This window comes from Convolutriloba macropyga, chromosome 6, assembly GCF_964194025.1.
Source record: "Convolutriloba macropyga chromosome 6, txConMacr16.3, whole genome shotgun sequence".
Taxonomy (NCBI): domain Eukaryota; kingdom Metazoa; phylum Xenacoelomorpha; order Acoela; family Convolutidae; genus Convolutriloba; species Convolutriloba macropyga.
Genome location: NC_134473.1, coordinates 52,570,307 through 52,587,550, shown reverse-complemented (window position 1 = coordinate 52,587,550; position 17,244 = coordinate 52,570,307). Strand labels below are relative to the sequence as shown.

The window sequence follows — 17,244 nt, the reverse complement described above, 5'->3', positions numbered from 1 at the left end:
AAAGAGTTAGACGGAGAAATTTTTTGCGCTCAATGTTAGACCCAAATATTTATGCCAGAAGAAATATGAGAATTATCTAGAAAAAAAAGATAATACACAAACCGCGGCGTTTTTTAAGTGCTATGCGTAATTTTTACCGTTTTGGGTCAAAACTATTTCTATTTTAAAACAATTGAATAAAAATTTGAGAAAAAAAAACAATTTTGTATTTTCCTCAAAAGTTTGTTAAAATGCTTCTGATGTGTCTTAGTGTTTTGTGTTAATTAAAAACCATTGTAGGAACCAAGATTTGTCTGTATCGAGAAGGGTTTTTGGAACGCAAAATACTCATACGATCTGTGGGCTCGTTCAATGTGACCAATTGTTTGCTGGATCCAACGTCGATGATCCAATGTCAACATTTGGCAAAGTCTACAGCTAATGATACACAAACACCGTCAAAGCCATAAATTGGTGCGTATTGCTTATGAAACATCAAATTTGAAAAAAAATTGAAAAAACTTCACAGAAAAAATTTCACTATCTGGTTTTAGTGTCAATTTCAAATTAACAATACAATTGCCTCAAATTGTGTAAATCTAGTTCTTTAATTAAGCAAACAAGACTTAAGTGAACCTTGACGAACCATGTATACAGATCAGGTGCCAAAAAACAACAATTCAAAAAACTGTTTCGTGTAGGAGGTCATTTTTGTATGTTTGAGTGTCTGTGCTTTTGTGTATATTTGTATATATATATATATATATAATATATATATATATATGTATATATATATATTATATATATATATATATATATATGTGTATATATATATATATATATATATAAATATATATATATATATATATAGGTGTGTGTATGTGTAAAGTGCGTGCTTTATGTGTATATGAGAGAGAAGGGGAAAAAAGAGTAAGACTTTAGACGGAGAGATTTATTTTCTCTCAATGTTGACCCAAATATTTAAGCAAGAACACATATGCGGGTTATCGAGAAAAAAAGATTTGAAAAGAATGTGAATAAAAAGCAGTTTTGTATTTTCCTCAAAAAATGTGTTAAAGAACTTCTGATGTGTCTTACTGTTTTGTGTTGATTTTAAAGCTTTGTAGGAACCAAGGTTTGTTTGCATCGAGAAGAGTTTTTTGGAAAGCAAAATACTCATACAATCTGTGGGCTTATTCAATGTGACCAATTGATTGATCAATCCAACGTCGAAGATCCTATGTAAACATTTAGCAAATTCGACAGCTAATGATACGCAAACATCGTCAAAGCAAGAAATTGGTGCATTTCGCTTATGAAACATCAAATTCGGCAAAACTTTGAAAAAAAGTTCAAAGAAAATTTCAATTCCGAATTAGGTGTCAATTTTTCAATTAACAGTACAGTTGCCTCAAGAAGTCTAATTTTTTAATTAAGCAAACAGGACTAGGTGTACATTGAGGAACCATGTATACTGATCAGTTCCTAAAACAATAATTCAAAATAAGTTTTTTTTTGTGTAGGAATTTATGTTTGTGAGTCTGTGCTTTTAAGGTTATATATATATATATATATATATATATATATATTTATATATATATATATATATATATACCTATATTTATATATATATATATATTTGTGTGTGTGTGTGTTTGTGTCTGTAATGCGCGTGCTTTGTGTGTATATGTGAGTCAGAAGGGGAAAGAAAGAGTTAGACTCAGAGATTTATTCGCACTCAATGTTATACCCAAATATTTATGCCTGAACAAATATGTGGGTTATCGAAAAAAAGATAATAAACAAACTGCGAAAAACGTTGTTAGTTTAGTTATGCGTAACTTTAACCGATTTGGGTCATATCTCTTTGTTTTGAAACTTTTGAACAAAAATTTGAATAAAAATCAGTTGTGTTTTTCTCCTCAAAAATTTGTTAGAAACCTGCTGATGTGTCTTGCTTATTTGTGATGTTTAAATACCATTGTAGGAAACAAGGTTTGTCCGTATCGAGAACAGTTTTTGAAAAAAAAGACTCTTACGATCTGTTAGCTCGTTCCATGTGACCACTTGATTGCTCGATCCAACGTTGAAGATCTAATGTCAGCCTTTAGCAAAATCGACAGCTATTGATACACAAACATTTTCAAAGCCATAAAATGGGGCATTTCTCTCGTGAAACATCAATATTGGCAAAATTTTGGAAAAATCTTCACAGTAAATTTTCACTTCCAAATTTAGTGTCAATTCTCCAACTAACAATACAATTGCCTCAAGAAGTGTACATCAAGTTTTTTATTTAAGCTAACAGGACATAAGTGAACGTTGAGGAACCATTTATTCAGATCAGTTGGTTGCCAAAAACAACGATTCAAAATAAATTTTTTTGCGTAGGAGTTCATGATTGTGTTTGTATGTATGTGCTTTTTGTGGTTAAATATATATATATATATATATATATATATATGTGTGTGTGTGTTGTGTGTGTGTGTTTGTGTCTGTAATGTGCGTGCTTTATGTGTATATGTGAGTCAGAAGGGGAAAGAAAGAGTTAGACTGAGAGATTTATTTTGCTCTCAATGTTAAACCCAAATATTTATGCAAGAACAAATATGCGGAGTATCGAGAAAAAAGGTTTGAAAAAGAAATTTGAATTAAAAGCAGTATTGATTTTCCCTCAAAAATTTGTTAAAGAACTTTTGATGTGTCTTACTATTTTTTGTTGATTTAAAAGCATTGTTTGAACCAAGGTTTGTCTGCATCGAGAAGAGTTCTTGGAAAGCAAAATACTCATACAATATGTGAGTTCATTCAATTTGACCACTTGATTGCTCGATCCAACGTCAAAGATGCAATGTCAACATTTAGCAAAGTCGACAACCAATGATACACAAACATCGTCAAAGCCGTAAATTGGGGCATTTTTCTCGTGAAACATCAATATTGGCAAAGTTTTGGAAAAATTTCACAGAAAATTTTCACTTTCTATTTTAGTGTCAATTTTCCAACTAACAATACAATTGCCTCAAGAAGTGTACGTCAAGTTTTTTAATTAAGCTAACAGGACAGAAGTGAACGTTGAGGAAGCATTTATTCAGATCAGTTGGTTGCCAAAAACAACGATTCAAAATAAGTATTTTTGTGTAGGAGTTAATGATTGTGTGTTTGTGTGTATGTGCTTTTGTGGGTATATATATGTATATATATATATATATATATATATATATATATATATATATGTGTATGTAATATTCGTGTTTTGTTTGTATAGGAGAGAGAGAGGGTGGCACGAAACATTTAGACTGAGATAGTTATTTGCTCTCAATGTTAGACACAAATGGAGGCATTGTGCAAAAACTATCAAAAAATATTTAAAATATTGCAAAATTATTTATTATTTGTTACAAATTGCGGCTTTAAATCTCTGCAAAAACAAAATTGTTTTTTAGATTTTGTTGTTAACACATCTGCGAGGTTTCTAATTTTAGTATTTTCATAATGCTAGTGAAACATCAAAAAAGACAATTTTTTCCGGAAAACTTCAAAAAAAATTTTTTCAAATTTAATGCCAAAATTACAATTAACGGCACAACTGCTTCAAAAAGTCAAAATTTAGTTATTTGTAAAATAAAAAAGATAAGCTAAAGGAACGACGACCAAACGCAAATAAAAAACAGTTACCAAAAAGTATTTCTAAACTGTTTTTCCTGTGTGGTTTGTATTTGTGTTTGTGTGTGTGTTAAGGTGTAGTGTGTGTGGGTGTGTGTCTGTAAGTCTTATCCGTGTCTGTGTATTTCAAATTGTACTAATTTGATCTTTGTAGATTGTTTTAATTTTTTTTTGTCTGCCGAAGAAGAACGTCATTTATCTGGTTCAAACTGTACAACTAATTTTCTATAAGTTGCTTTCGGATGCTCCCAACGGTTACTTTGACAGAAATTAATGGCTTTTTGCAACCCTGAGACGTATGTTGGAAAATAGTGTGCTATGCGCAGACTCGCACGAGCCATCTTGCTTATAATCAATGGTAGTTTTGGGCTCAATCGATATCTCAATGGATTTCAGAGAACGATTCGCTGAAACCCAAACATTTATAATAGTTGTGATTTTGAGATTAATAGTTTGATCAAATAATCGTGATTTGATCTCAAACGAAGTTTGTAGCAATTATGAGAGTCCTGCTGGTCTTTTTAAGCAATGTTTTCTGTTATCGAATTTTCGTCTAACCATTTAACTTTTCGGCTTCAAAACGGGATAAGCAGGTAAAACCTGGAGTGCATCCCTGAGAGAAGAGTTTGTTGCACTCTAAATGAAGTTTAGTTAAATTTACTTCAAAAAGTCACCTGAATTTGTCTGAACTGTCCAGGCAAATTGATTCAACCTGAACTACCTGAAGTTACCCGAAATTTAACTGAAAATTCAGGCGTCACTGGCTGAACGTTTTTTTTCCTATACTTTCCTGCATATTAACTGAAATGACGCCTGAAGCGGTCAAGTAATTTTTCAGGCTCAGGCAAATATGCCTAATATTTTTTAGTTTGTGGGTGCTCTCAGAATTTTACTAGTCTCTAAGTATACTCTCTAAGTGCACAATTCATCGAAATTGCCGATGAGTTATAAATTCATGGTGTGAAGAGCAGTTCGTCTTTTTGGCCATCAACTATCAACACCCCCCCCCCCCACCCGCCGCCGCTAATGCAGCTCCTTTTTTGTACTCTCTTTCTCCGATAGGCCAGCCTTCCTAAGCCCAAATTAACTACTGTCAAACACAATCACTTGACGGTCGTTTGAGAAGAAAAAACGTAGCTACTCTGCGACAAAAACGTAGGTAAACTTGCGGCATTTGTGACCCCGAAAAATGTTGAACCCGTTTCCCGCACCAGGTTTTTATTATCATGTTGTATCTTCACCGGAACAAAAGAGTGGAAAGTGTTCGAGATTTCATTCTGTTAGTTCTCCCCTTATTAGGGGGTTTAAAAGTGTAATTTAAGAGTTATCATTGGTTTTATAGAGTGTTTATAATAACAGATCGACAAAATGCATGATAATTTTGCAAGGTGTCATATTGTTTGATTTAAGCTTAATAACGCAACAAAATTTGTTATTTCAAATTCTTCGAAGCTTAGCAAAGTTCTAGAACAAAGATCATACGATCTGTGGGCTCATTCAATGTGACCACTTGATTGCTCGATCGAACGTCGAAGATCCAATGTCAACATCTAGCAAAGTCGACAGCTTATAAAACACAAAAACCGTCAAAGCCGTAAAGCTAGCTATTAGTTAAGTTTCGCCGAAATGAGAGCTATTTTTCCATGTTACCTTATTTTTGTTGTATATCTTCCGGCTTCTGATGGTTCTGTTGGTACGAAGGACTACAGCTTGCCTGAGCAAATTCATCTGTCTTATACAGGTAGAAAATAGGGTTGTTTTTAACACACTCATGATAAAACCTATAATTGGGTTTAAAGGTTTTCGTTGTTGCGCAACCACTTCATTTTTTTCCTCTTCAACCTCACAGACAAATCAGTTTTTTTTCAACTTGAAAGAAAAATATATTCATTCATTTTTGTTGGGGTTACTGAAAAAAAATGAAGTATATGAAAGCCATAAAATTTTTTAAACCCTATCATATTTTTAGGGGTAGCGTGGGCCGCAGAAGTTAGATTTTATTAAAAACTAGAACAACAATATAAAAGATATTAATATAAGTGAGGTGAATCTGATTGAAGTTATTGAAAATTTTCTGGAGTTTGCAGAGAACCATGCTCTGGATCAAGATTCCAAGCAGAAATTCGAAATTCACAACTTCAGAGTCACTAAAATTGTTAAGAAGAGGCAAGCTATTTCAATATACCGAATGTTCACCGCTTTTCTGGTTATCTTTACAGAGACTTCTGGCATTTTAACTTCTGGAACAACAGACGTTTTGTTTTTCTGATGGTTTTTTTTCTGTATGGAATACGTGACTTTACTTAAGTCACTGATAAATTCTGAAGTTTTTCGTGACAAGGTGTAGTGACTCGACATCTTCAGCCAGAATTGAGAAACTAACTATTGCAGAGTCACGTAACCTTGCTTAAAACACGCAATTTGCAAGTTTGAATAAGGTGCTAAAAGTATAAGTCAACTTCTGGCAATGTCTAAAGGAACATCTGTCATCGTAACTTCTGCAACTTCTGGCACTGCAAATTTTGGCATTTTGGAAATTGCACGTGCGTGTAATGAGTACGAGTATGTACGTTCTTAGCATGCATCCGTCATATGGTTTCAACGTGACATGAAATGTGTCAAAATTAGGTTCCCGACATTACAAAGTCAATGCTGAAAACGGAAATCAGAAAATTAATAGAAGAGACGGGCTACTTTACCCATAGAAAAAGCAATACTGGCATTATAAATTTCATTTAACTTGCGCAAATTAGGAATTAAACATCGGGTCTTTTCTGTTATTTCCCCACCGCTCAATTTTGCGCTCGCGTTCATATATGTTATAGCATATGAATGGCTTTCAATACTATTTACATACCCATATATAAACAAAGGGCATTAACGAAATACGGATATTTTCTGCTACCCTAGTCTAGAGCTGGATTTTTTAAAGATCTTCCGCGACCGTTATGAGGCATGAAAAGGCCGTCCTGGATGATTTTTGGTATGAAAAGAATTTGTCTGGACTTTAAGTGATGTCCTCTATTTTGACTGGAACTAAAACAACCGTCCTCGAATTTGGCTAGACAATATCAAGTGTCCTGGAACTTGGCTGGACAGTAAAACTTGTCCTGGAATTTGGCTGGAAAATAAAATGTTTCCTGGAATTACCTTTGCAACCGTAGCAATTTCTTGTTTTTAACTTCCTGCAAAGGTACGGACATGAAGCACAATTGGTTAACCACTGGGTAATGTTGGAGAAGGTCACGAGATTGAACCCAGTCATTAAGTTGGCAGAATGTTTTAGTTTGACTCAATTTTGTATACATATAAATATTTACTATGTAATGACACGTGCTCTGTTACTGGGGGTGCAGAAAGTACTGGGAGCACAGACGGAAATGCTCCGCAAAAAATATACACCAACTAATGTGTGGGGGGCACAAACGGAAATGATCTGAAAATAATTTGGCTGGACTTTAACTGGGTCCTCGACCACGTAATTAAAGTCTTTTTTACTTCCCCCTGAGACTTCACAAGTCTTTTCATAAGTCAAGGGTTCGACCTGGACAGCGCCCCTCCCCCAGCCCCCTAGTTTTGCACCCCCCCCCCCCAAAATAAATTATGTTTAAACATACTGTTAAAGTCAAGTAAGTTTATACATGAACATATATTAACAATAGGCATTTATTAAAAACTAGCACAGCTATGGTTTGAAAATATTGAGTATTTCTTCAAAAATTTGTTGCATATAACGTGAACGTCGACATAAATTTTTGTATTATATCATTTTTGGGGTCATCGGCTACAATAAGGGCTCGATCTTCTAAAATTTTAAGGAAACTTATAAACGTGCCTTCAACCTACCTAAACCCTCTTTTTTTAAATGAAATGCATATAACGCTCTTACAATTCGCCGTATCTTAGATTTTGTGGGGTGCAAAAATAACGACTACATAGGGCTGGGGGAGAGGGGTACTAGCATAAAAAAAATCCCAAAATACCTTAACAGCGAAACTATGAAATTTATTGGAAAACCAACTTGAATATAAGGCAAAGATTAACCCGAAGCAAAAAATCATTAAGTTTTTGCTGTTCTGGCTGTATGCGCAGTTCATTTCCCTCATTTTTTTTAACGCATTTCGAGTCAAAATTTTTTTTGAAAAATCTAACTTTTATAAAGGAAACCCAATATTACCATTTATGAAGCAAAGTTATTGTAAATCGGAAAATGTAACTTTGGGGGGGGGGGGGTGAAAATTGATTTTGATATACGTGACGGGGGGTCTAAAAATCAAGCTTTTTACATATACTTTATTTTGATGTAATCAGCTGAATATTTGTTCAATGACACACAATTATATGAATAATCTAAGTAGTTTTTTGTTAATTGGTGTGCATACCCGTACCTAACTCAAAAGCAAATGCAGTACCAATTTTGTTTTTTTTTGCTGCTTTAAAAAATTTCTGATTTATGTTCTGAATCAGAGATGATTCAGAAATTGTTATTCTGATTTTGCTCTGATTCAGAGATTTTCAGAGAAAGTTGATTCTGAATTTTTCTCTGAATCAGAGAAATTCAGAATTCGTTCTGATTTATCTTTGATTCAGTACTGAAAACCTAAATTTCTCTGAAATTGTTCTGATTCAGTACTGATGATCTCTGAAGGTTAGGTACGGGTATGTTTAACTCTATATTTAGCTCGGACTATTTTGCCTGGGAATATTTTGCTATCCAGGACTGTTTTGTCCTGTGTTTGAGATGCGATTCCTACACAAACATAAGAACAAACAATTTTTGCCAAAATTTAATTGAATTCTTTCATTACTCTCAAAATTAATACAAAATAAACAATATGACAAACCGCTAAAAAAAATTTCAACTGCTCAAATTTCTGTTTCTATAATCAGAATCATTAAACCCAATTTTTGACACTTCACATTTGCAAGCAGTTTAGGGCCTATGTGGATGTTGTGCATTTTCAGGCAACCAATCAAGCATGTACGTCACGTGGACCACTTTGGCGTATATTGGTCAGGGTTCTGTGACGTACCACGCAGTTGTCAATAGCTCCTCCCTTCCTGATCAAAGCGTGAATGCTTCTATGACTCGGATGCGACACTACAAAGACGCCAACAGCAGCTTAGACGTCTACAGGACCACGTGGACATTTAGGGCTACAATGGTGGACCTCAAGGAAAATACAACCTATGGTTAGTTATCCTCAATTGTTCCTTCATAGTTTTCATAACCCCGCTGCTTGGTTAATTTCAGTACCATATATGATCCGACTATCGATTGGAAATTGAGGTTGATTGAGGATAGGGGCTGGCCATAATAATATCAAAACCGCCCGATTCGAGGTTTCACTGCTATTCAATGCAAAAATATGTAAGATTGGTGGTGGATGCGGTGAGCCTATGTAATGTATGCGGTGAATAGGGCGAGTTCGGTAAAAAAAGAGTCTAATTTAGCGAAGAGTGTGAATTACTAAAGTTCATCGTTTGGTAGGTGTTGAAAAAATCTAAGTCGCCCCACCAATGCAGTGGAATTGTCCTTCAAAACTCAATATGGTGAGTTTGGAAAATCTAAGTTCACTACTAAATTTTGACAGCGGTGAAATTACATAAAATCTCTTATTTCAAAGTGTATTATTGTACCCAAAAACAGTTGGACTATAAATATGAACGCGAAATGAGCGGATTGGGTCAAGGGGAGCATAATTTAGAAGAGACATAATTTAGTTGAAACAGTTTTTGCTGCAGTTCGTCGCTGTTTTAACTAAAAGGTACCCCAGTCACTGCCACGTAGGAAATTCGCCGCTTTCAAAAATAAATAATAACTTGTTGCTTTGTCCATTAGATAAAAAATTATATAAAATGATAATTGTGGTTCTCGCGTAATCGCAGCGGAACAGTAGCCTGTTCTCAGCTTCCTCTTTTGCTTATTATTCCCTCCTTTCAGACTGCTCTTTTTATGAGCAGCATTGCTCTTTTTTGGAGACTACAGTCACTTTTTTTGCGTCTGCTACTTTCACGTGGTACCATTTTTGCAGCCAACAATGGTCAGGCTATGGTCAACCAACCTGAAGCTATGGTTAAGTAAGAGCTCATCCTCACACAGACAGCTCTACGGAGTCACGGGATTGAACTCTCAATCATTGGCGTGTGAATCACACACCTTACCTCTCGGCTATCACGCCAAAATGCTTTCGTTAACACCTTCAAAAACAGATGGCGCTCTGGTAGAAGATACGGTGCGAATGATGATAACAGTGCTTGATCTTGCATCACCCGGACCTTGCTCACAGTGAGTTTCAGCGCTGTAGCATTGACTTTCAATGGTAACCAGTACTGTACCAGACAAATAGCAGTATAAATACTTTTGCCAGCCTGCCCAGAGTCGATTAAGCAACATCCCAGTCTGCCCTTCTTCTTCGCAGTTTCTTTTACATGCTTGGTCAACACTGCACAGAATGTTTCACATTTCTCTCATCATCAGACTGTACATACAAAGAACATAGCAAGTTTTGAAAATTTCGAATAACTGACATCATGCTTAAAACTTTTGATATATGGCGATACCCTCAAAAGCTATTCTAGCTCAAACTATACCATATATTGGTGCATTTGCATCTTTGCAGTGGAGACGGAGGCGGAGGCCGGAGGCGGAGGTCGGAGGCGGAGGTCGGAGGTCGGAGGCGGAGGTCGGAGGTCGGAGGTCGGAGGCGGAGGTCGGAGGCGGAGGTCGGAGGCGGAGGTCGGAGGTCGATGTGCGAGTCAGAAAGTTGTGGTGTAGTAGTGCTTGTGGCGGCTGTCGGAGGCGGAGGTCGGAGTCGGAGGCGGAGGTCGGAGGCGGAGGCGGATGTCGGAGGCGGAGGTCGATGTGCGAGTCAGAAAGTTGTGGTGTAGTAGTGCTTGTGGCGGTGGTCGGAGGCGGAGGCGGAAGTTGGAGGCGGAGGCGGAGGCTGAAGCGGATGTCGATGTGCCAGTCAGAATTAATAATATCAAAATAAGTTGTGGTGTAGTAGTAGAAGTAGTAGGCAAGCATCGGGCTTCGCCCGTGGGGTGTCAATCCCAGTGTTTATCAGTCTGTTTCCGTTTACCTTTTTCTAGTGTCTGAACAGTAGACTCAATGGTCTTCATATGTTGTGTATTTCAGATCTGATTGTTGCTTTGTGTTTCTTCTCTTGTGTACCTTTCTTTTGTTTACCTTTCTCTTGTTTACCTTTCTGTTGTTTACCATGGCCATCGATGATGTTGTGTTTGAATTTCAATTGGAGCAATCGATAATTATAACGGAGGATACATCATATCTGGGAATAATTGATCTTGAAACTGACTTGTGCCATGGTAAGTTATTAATGAGAACATTGAAGCCAGTCGCAAAGGTTAACAGAAAGAGGGGATTGAGTAGTACGAGAGGAGGTTCAGTGGCGAAGAAGAAAGTGTTCGTTTGCAAGTACTGTGATTACAAGTCAAACGCCAAGTACATGACTGACCGCCACGTGGCGAACGTGCATGAGAAAAATGTGGAGCCAGAAGTGTGTAAATTTTGCGAATTCAGTAGCCTCTATGCGTTCAACATCAAACGACATATTATGCGATCACATCCAAACACAGAAACACAAGCATCAGATTCATCTAGTTGCAACTTGCGGAGATCAAAGAGGAGCAGAGTTATTGAATTGTCGGAGTCTTCATCGTATTTTTCAAATTAGTCTTCATTGTTTATAGTTTGACTGTTGCTTGTTTTAGTATTTATTGTTTCTTTCATTATTACTTCATTGTTACTTCATTTTTACTTCATTGTTACTACTTCATTCTCCAGCCTAACTGTGTGTTGTGTTACTATGTAGCTGAGTTGTGTTAATATGTAGTTCATGTCAACCAAATCTCTTATCTGAGTTGTGTTACTATGTCAACTAAATCTCTTATCTGAGTTGTGTTACTATGTCAACTAAATCTCTTATCTGAGTTGTGTTACCATGTCAACTAAATCTCTTATCTGAGTTGTGTTACTATGTCAACTAAATCTCTTATCTGAGTTTTGTTACTATGTCAACTAAATCTCTTATCTGAGTTGTGTTACTATGTCAACTAAATCTCTTATCTGAGTTGTGTTACTATGTCAACTAAATCTCTTTTCTGAGTTCTGTTACTATGTCAGCGAAATCTTTTATCTAACCTCAAGAAGAAACTACTCAAGTTGAGAGTTAAGAAACTATACTCTGCATTGTACAGTCTCAAACATACGAATAATGGCCTTAGTAAATTCTACTGACTGCTCTCAATTTGATCAAACCCAAATCAAACTTTTGTCTGAACGGTGCAATGTTGAGTTGACCAAAATGTCGTGTGTCGATTGACTATTTAAACTCTACTTAAACTTGAAGTTCGTGTCGATTGACTATTTAAACTCTACTTAAACTTGAAGTTCGTGTCGATTGACTATTTAATTTCTACTTAAACTTGAAGTTTGTGTCGATTGACTATTTAAACTCTACTTAAACTTGAAGTTCGTTTCGATTGACTATTTAAACTCTACTTTAACTTGAAGTTCCTTGTTTTGTTAGCTATGATGTATGTATGTATTGTTAGCTATGTATACATTGAATGAGAAAGTGCTACGTTGAATGAGAAAGTGCACCGATTCCGTATCGTGTTCTGAATTAAAATTGCACTTATCGTTGCTCTTAACTTATTTGAAATGCGGCCCTCTGAATTGCGGCACCTTGAATTGCGGCTCCTTGAATTGCGGCTCCGTGAATTGCGGCTCCTCCGACCTCCGTCTCCGACCTCTAAACTCTTCTCCCGACATCAATGTCAGGCAGGATGGCTGGTGTGAATAAAGTTTATGTAGGTTCAGTAACGTGAACAAAATGTTGCAGAGATTAATAAGAAATCTCGATAGACGTGTAAGGTGGGGGGGGATCGATGGACGTGTAAGGGGGTCCATGGACGTGTAAGGGGGGGGGGGGTCGATGGACATGTAAGGGAGTGGGGGGTCGATGGACGTCTATGGGAGGCGATGTGTGAGGGGTGAAATGGGATTGAATTAGCTGTGGGATAACTGAATAGCAAGAGGAAGTTTGAGAAAACAATATTCCCAAATTTATGTTGTTCAAATGGATAAATATTTTAATAACTTTTCAGATCTTGTACTTGCTTGCATCAGAGCACTATGTCTCAACTCCCAAGAAAAGTTGTTGTGCAGGAGCCGTATAAATGCAATGATCAAAACGAAGGTTACCAAGATGCTCGCTCTGTTGCTGTTGCAACTGTACCATCGGATGTTAGTAATTGAAACATACCACGTGCTATCTGTAGGTTATCATAAATTATTAATAAAATATTGGCTGCGTGCCTAGAGAAATAGAGCTTTACAAAGATAGCGTAGCATTAAACATAGCGGCTGGCGCTAGTGAAAACGTCAGACGTACCAAAATATATGCTGGCCAACCACAATTGAAAAATTAGGCATATTGTTTTCTGATTGGCTGACTGCTCAATAAATTCTCCATGTTTTAGAATAGGATATGCTTGTTAACGTATAAACGCTCAGAAATTGCGATAAGCCGCAATATAAAAATTACTTTTTTGGGGGAAACTGGACTCACGTTCGGTTGTGATAGGTTCGTATCAAGTCCCATGGGCCACTGAGGCAAGGCCAGATGCGGTAGAAAATATAATCAAGCATTAAGCAATGTACAATTTAGGCTAATTGAACGCATAAAGGTACAGTGTTTTAAATTGCACGACCAATCAAATTCGTTGAAATTTCTATTTTTTGGTATGTCTATCTGTCTGTTTTTTTGGTACTTATTATTATATCTTCATTGGTTCATGCTGTTTTGATTGAACTGCGTCCATGACGTTTTTCACTCTTAGTTGAACGAGTTTTTTCGTTCTTATGCGTGATCCTTGTTTTGCTCATACGTGACTTACCTATCTCAAAAAAGACTTCTTCATTCTGGACTGTTGATTTTCTGGAAATTGATTGTTTGAGTGAACACCACAAGGCTCTGATAACCGAGCAGTTTTTTCCTCTGTAGAAACTACTGAATTGGACTCATCTGCGGTTCAAATCAACCTTCATCAGATGTGTTTGCACACGTAAAGAAAAAGTAATCTAAGCTACAGGCCCTGAAATAGACGTTTGAAATCTCCCAGAATAAAGTTTCAAGCAGAATTCCAAATTTTTATAGGTCCAAGAAAGTCAGCGGCCAACTCGCAGCAATCGTGGACTGGGTTATTCAAATTTCGAGACTCAACAACAATTGATTGAGGTCGCAAAAAATCAGCTGAAAAATTTGTTTTGGCTGGTTTATTTCGAGGACCAGACTTGTAGCGTTGTTCCTGCACGCGGTAACTGCGTCTGCCTTGAATTCCCAGAACGATTGCATGTTGAAGTAAGACATTTCGTATTTTCGTTTAGATCATTTTCTCAAAATTAAAAGTTTTGCCCGTCATTGGAAATAGTTTCTTTACAGCCTGAAAGTTTTGTCAACACTCGAAGGCAATAAAAAAATCCAGTTACGAAGTCTTATATCTGGACAGTATGAGTTCTACAGCTGGGACACGAGGACTTTTGTGAAAAGTGGCTAAGCAAAGCGTGTGTTCAAATTGAAGTTGCCGAAGGCAACAGGACTTTCGTACCAATATTTCCATGCTATGATCCTGATTTGACTGTTTATGAGGATATTGATCAGGTTCTAATATCCGGTAACATGAGTTCCCAACGAGCCAAGCGAAAGTTGCAAATGCCGTCTAACTCGCAGGAATTAAGAAATACAGGGTTAGTGCCGAACCAAAATGACGCTGAGGTCGAAGATGCCGGACACATCTTCCCAAACAGTAGAATTCCCAAACAGTAGCTGAGAATAAACACAATGATGCGTCTAAGAAACAGCTCTCGTCAACACCAGGTTGTAGCAAAAAAGCGAAACGTGGCAAAGCGATAAATCCCGGTGACATGGACACGTCGGCAACCCGATATGTAGATCGCGAAGCAGCTGATGCGATCAAAATGGCTGCAGACAAAATAATGGAGGCGGCAGCACTAATAGTTAACTGTATGACTGAACTCCGACCTGAGTGGAAATCACTGTCCAACAGAAACTATCGTGAGATACAGATGTCCACGAATGCAGTGAAGCAATTAGTAAGTTCAATTACCAGTCCAATTAGCAAATCCATTCCTATACAATTAGCTTCTAATAAGGCTCCATTTTCTATACTTTATCGTTTAATTGCTCTTGATTGCGTGATCTAAAACTCTCTATCAATCGCAATTTCAAGCAGCTGAACCCAATTGGCGGCAATTTAATACTAAGAGTTAAATGAAAACTGCGCCAAAACTGGTGTCGTTTCTAACATTAAACCTTATTAGTGGTATATGTTAACCTCTAATGTAGTTATTTGAAGCCCACTATTGAACTTCTTAGTCTCATTTAGACTCCCCTCCCTTCACCCAGACTGAAGCAGGCTGCAATTGATTAGAGCTCCCTTATGTCGTTCTAGAGCAATTCTTCCGACGTTTAGTCGGTTATGTTCGTTTCTTTTTTCGAGTTAAAGATCTAAACGTTTTGCTTTACGTCTTTGATCAAATATTGTTTTAGACAACTCATGACACACATGCTGTCTCCTAAATTAAAGAAGAAAGAGGGAATGATGGCTCGGACAGATTTCTCACCCACCAAGAAAGAGCTACTGAAAGGTGCGCTTTATAGATTTATCTGCATGGATCTTAGAAATTGATAGTTGCTGTACAGTTTTGTCTTGCGAGATATTTAGGTTCCCCAGATTAAATCAATTCCTTCTTTATTGTGCACTTTTTTTTATTTTAGACCTCTTCAAGCTGAAGTTTGAGGAAAAGTGGTTCCCAATGTACGAAATGGCGAAATCAAGCTTGAACAATAGAGGCAACGAGATTCGCTCTAGTGAACGTAAAAGTAATGAGAACAAAGAGAACATGCCAAACGAAACTGGTGGCTTAGTTGCAGATGAGATGAACGAAGCAGCATAAACAATATCTGAGATATTTCTGAAAAACCGAGAAAAATTCCATTTTCATGTTAAAGTATCTGCGTTTTGATTTTCTAAAAAGCAACGCTTTGTTTCAAAACCACAAGAGACCTTGGAAGTCTCCGTGTATTAACCAGATTCAAATGCCTACAGATTAAATGTTTGTTTGTTTTCTTTTGTGTACTGTATTAGCCTTCCAAACTTGTTTTACTGTTTGCGCTGTTGTCTCGAGTTAATTGGACTTGTTTTTCTTTAGTTGCCGTGCGTTTTCGCTTAGCAAGTATTATAATATTTGATGCAAAAAGTTTGTTTCGCAATGTTTTTCTTTGTCATCCATTTCATTTTTCTCAACCCAAGTTTGACACAAACTAGCTTTGAAGACCAAATTTTAATGTTTTTAAGAAAAAGTATGTTACCACGAAAAGTAGACTGGTCAATTTTGGCACAGTGCGATTCCTTCGCGGTGAAAAAAATTGTGGAAACTATGGAGCGACCTGCAATGCAACCTATTCAAACATTGAGGGAAAGCAGTTTTGAACGAAAACTGAGCAGTGATTGTCGATTTAGAGAAACATTTGAGGCAATATGTCTGGCATACACAAAACTTGAGCCATCTTTTAAAATCAGGTACGATAATTATGGTGGCTACAGGCTATTGTATGAAGGAACCGAAATTGTTTGGCCACCAGCAATCTTTAAGCGAAATCCATTAGGCTTTGTCACTCCAGTTCCCGATGGCGTTGTAACGGATCCTTCGCTCATGTCATCGGAAAGAACTGGCCAGCAGTTGCTTCTCCTTGGTCCTATACGGTTCGTAAACTCCTATTGTAACCCAAACTGTGAGTATGACTTTAGCAGTGACTGTGGCATCATTCAACTTAGGGTTAAGCAAAAAATAAAACCCGGAGACGAAATTTTCGTGAAGTACGGACCAGAATTTTTTGAGTATAACTCTTGTCTCTGCAAGACTTGTGAGCTCAAGAGAAATGATGACAGAAAGCTTGAAGCGGACCGTATTTTACAAGAAGTATTGCAATTATTTCTGTCAGACATTATAAATGAAGCTATTTGTGAACTAAAAGTGGAAGTTTCAGTCATATCAACGCCAAGTAGGAAAACAAGAAAGCGAAAACTAAGAGCCAGAGATATAGTAGAAAGAGTCAATGAGCTGACAAGTAGTCCACTTAGTTTTTGTGAGTCGAGCCCATCTTCACCGTCCCACGACATCGGTAAAGTATCGTTGGTTGCCGACCTCAGCCCATTTGAAGGGGATTGCAATAGCGTAGTGGCTGGTTCTGTTTGCATTACTTCGTCAGATGAAGAAAGTGTCGCTAGTAACTCAAGTCAATTGTCTAACCTTTTAAAATCTGAGCAAATTTTTCAACTTCCTGCTTTTAACTCATGTCAACTGTTTCTGATTTAAGTTCAGTACGGATGACTGCGAATGACAGTTTCTCTCAGTTTTTGGTTGATTCAGATGAGCTTGTCGACAATTTTTCCGATATGTTGTTCGTAGGAAGTCATTTATCTGTTAGAAATGCATCTTTGCTGACCGATTTATTCTGCTCTCATTCCAAACTTTCGGACGAGTGT

General features: G+C 37.0%; 1 protein-coding gene across 3 annotated transcripts in view; it reads left to right on the top strand.

The window, feature by feature from the left end:
* Positions 1 to 17,244, top strand: part of LOC142341756 (acid phosphatase type 7-like) — a 324,947-nt gene that overhangs the window by 194,492 nt on the left and 113,211 nt on the right. For 2 of the 3 annotated variants that reach the window (XM_075392949.1, XM_075392948.1), the window contains exons 1-2: positions 5,131 to 5,386; positions 8,611 to 8,838. The exons of the other annotated variant lie outside the window; for it this stretch is intronic. In XM_075392949.1, coding sequence (XP_075249064.1) covers positions 5,272 to 5,386; positions 8,611 to 8,838 — 343 coding nt within the window. In that variant the 5' untranslated portion in view covers positions 5,131 to 5,271. Of the gene's footprint in view, positions 1 to 5,130; positions 5,387 to 8,610; positions 8,839 to 17,244 lie in introns of those variants that run through there. 3 annotated transcript variants of the gene reach the window in all.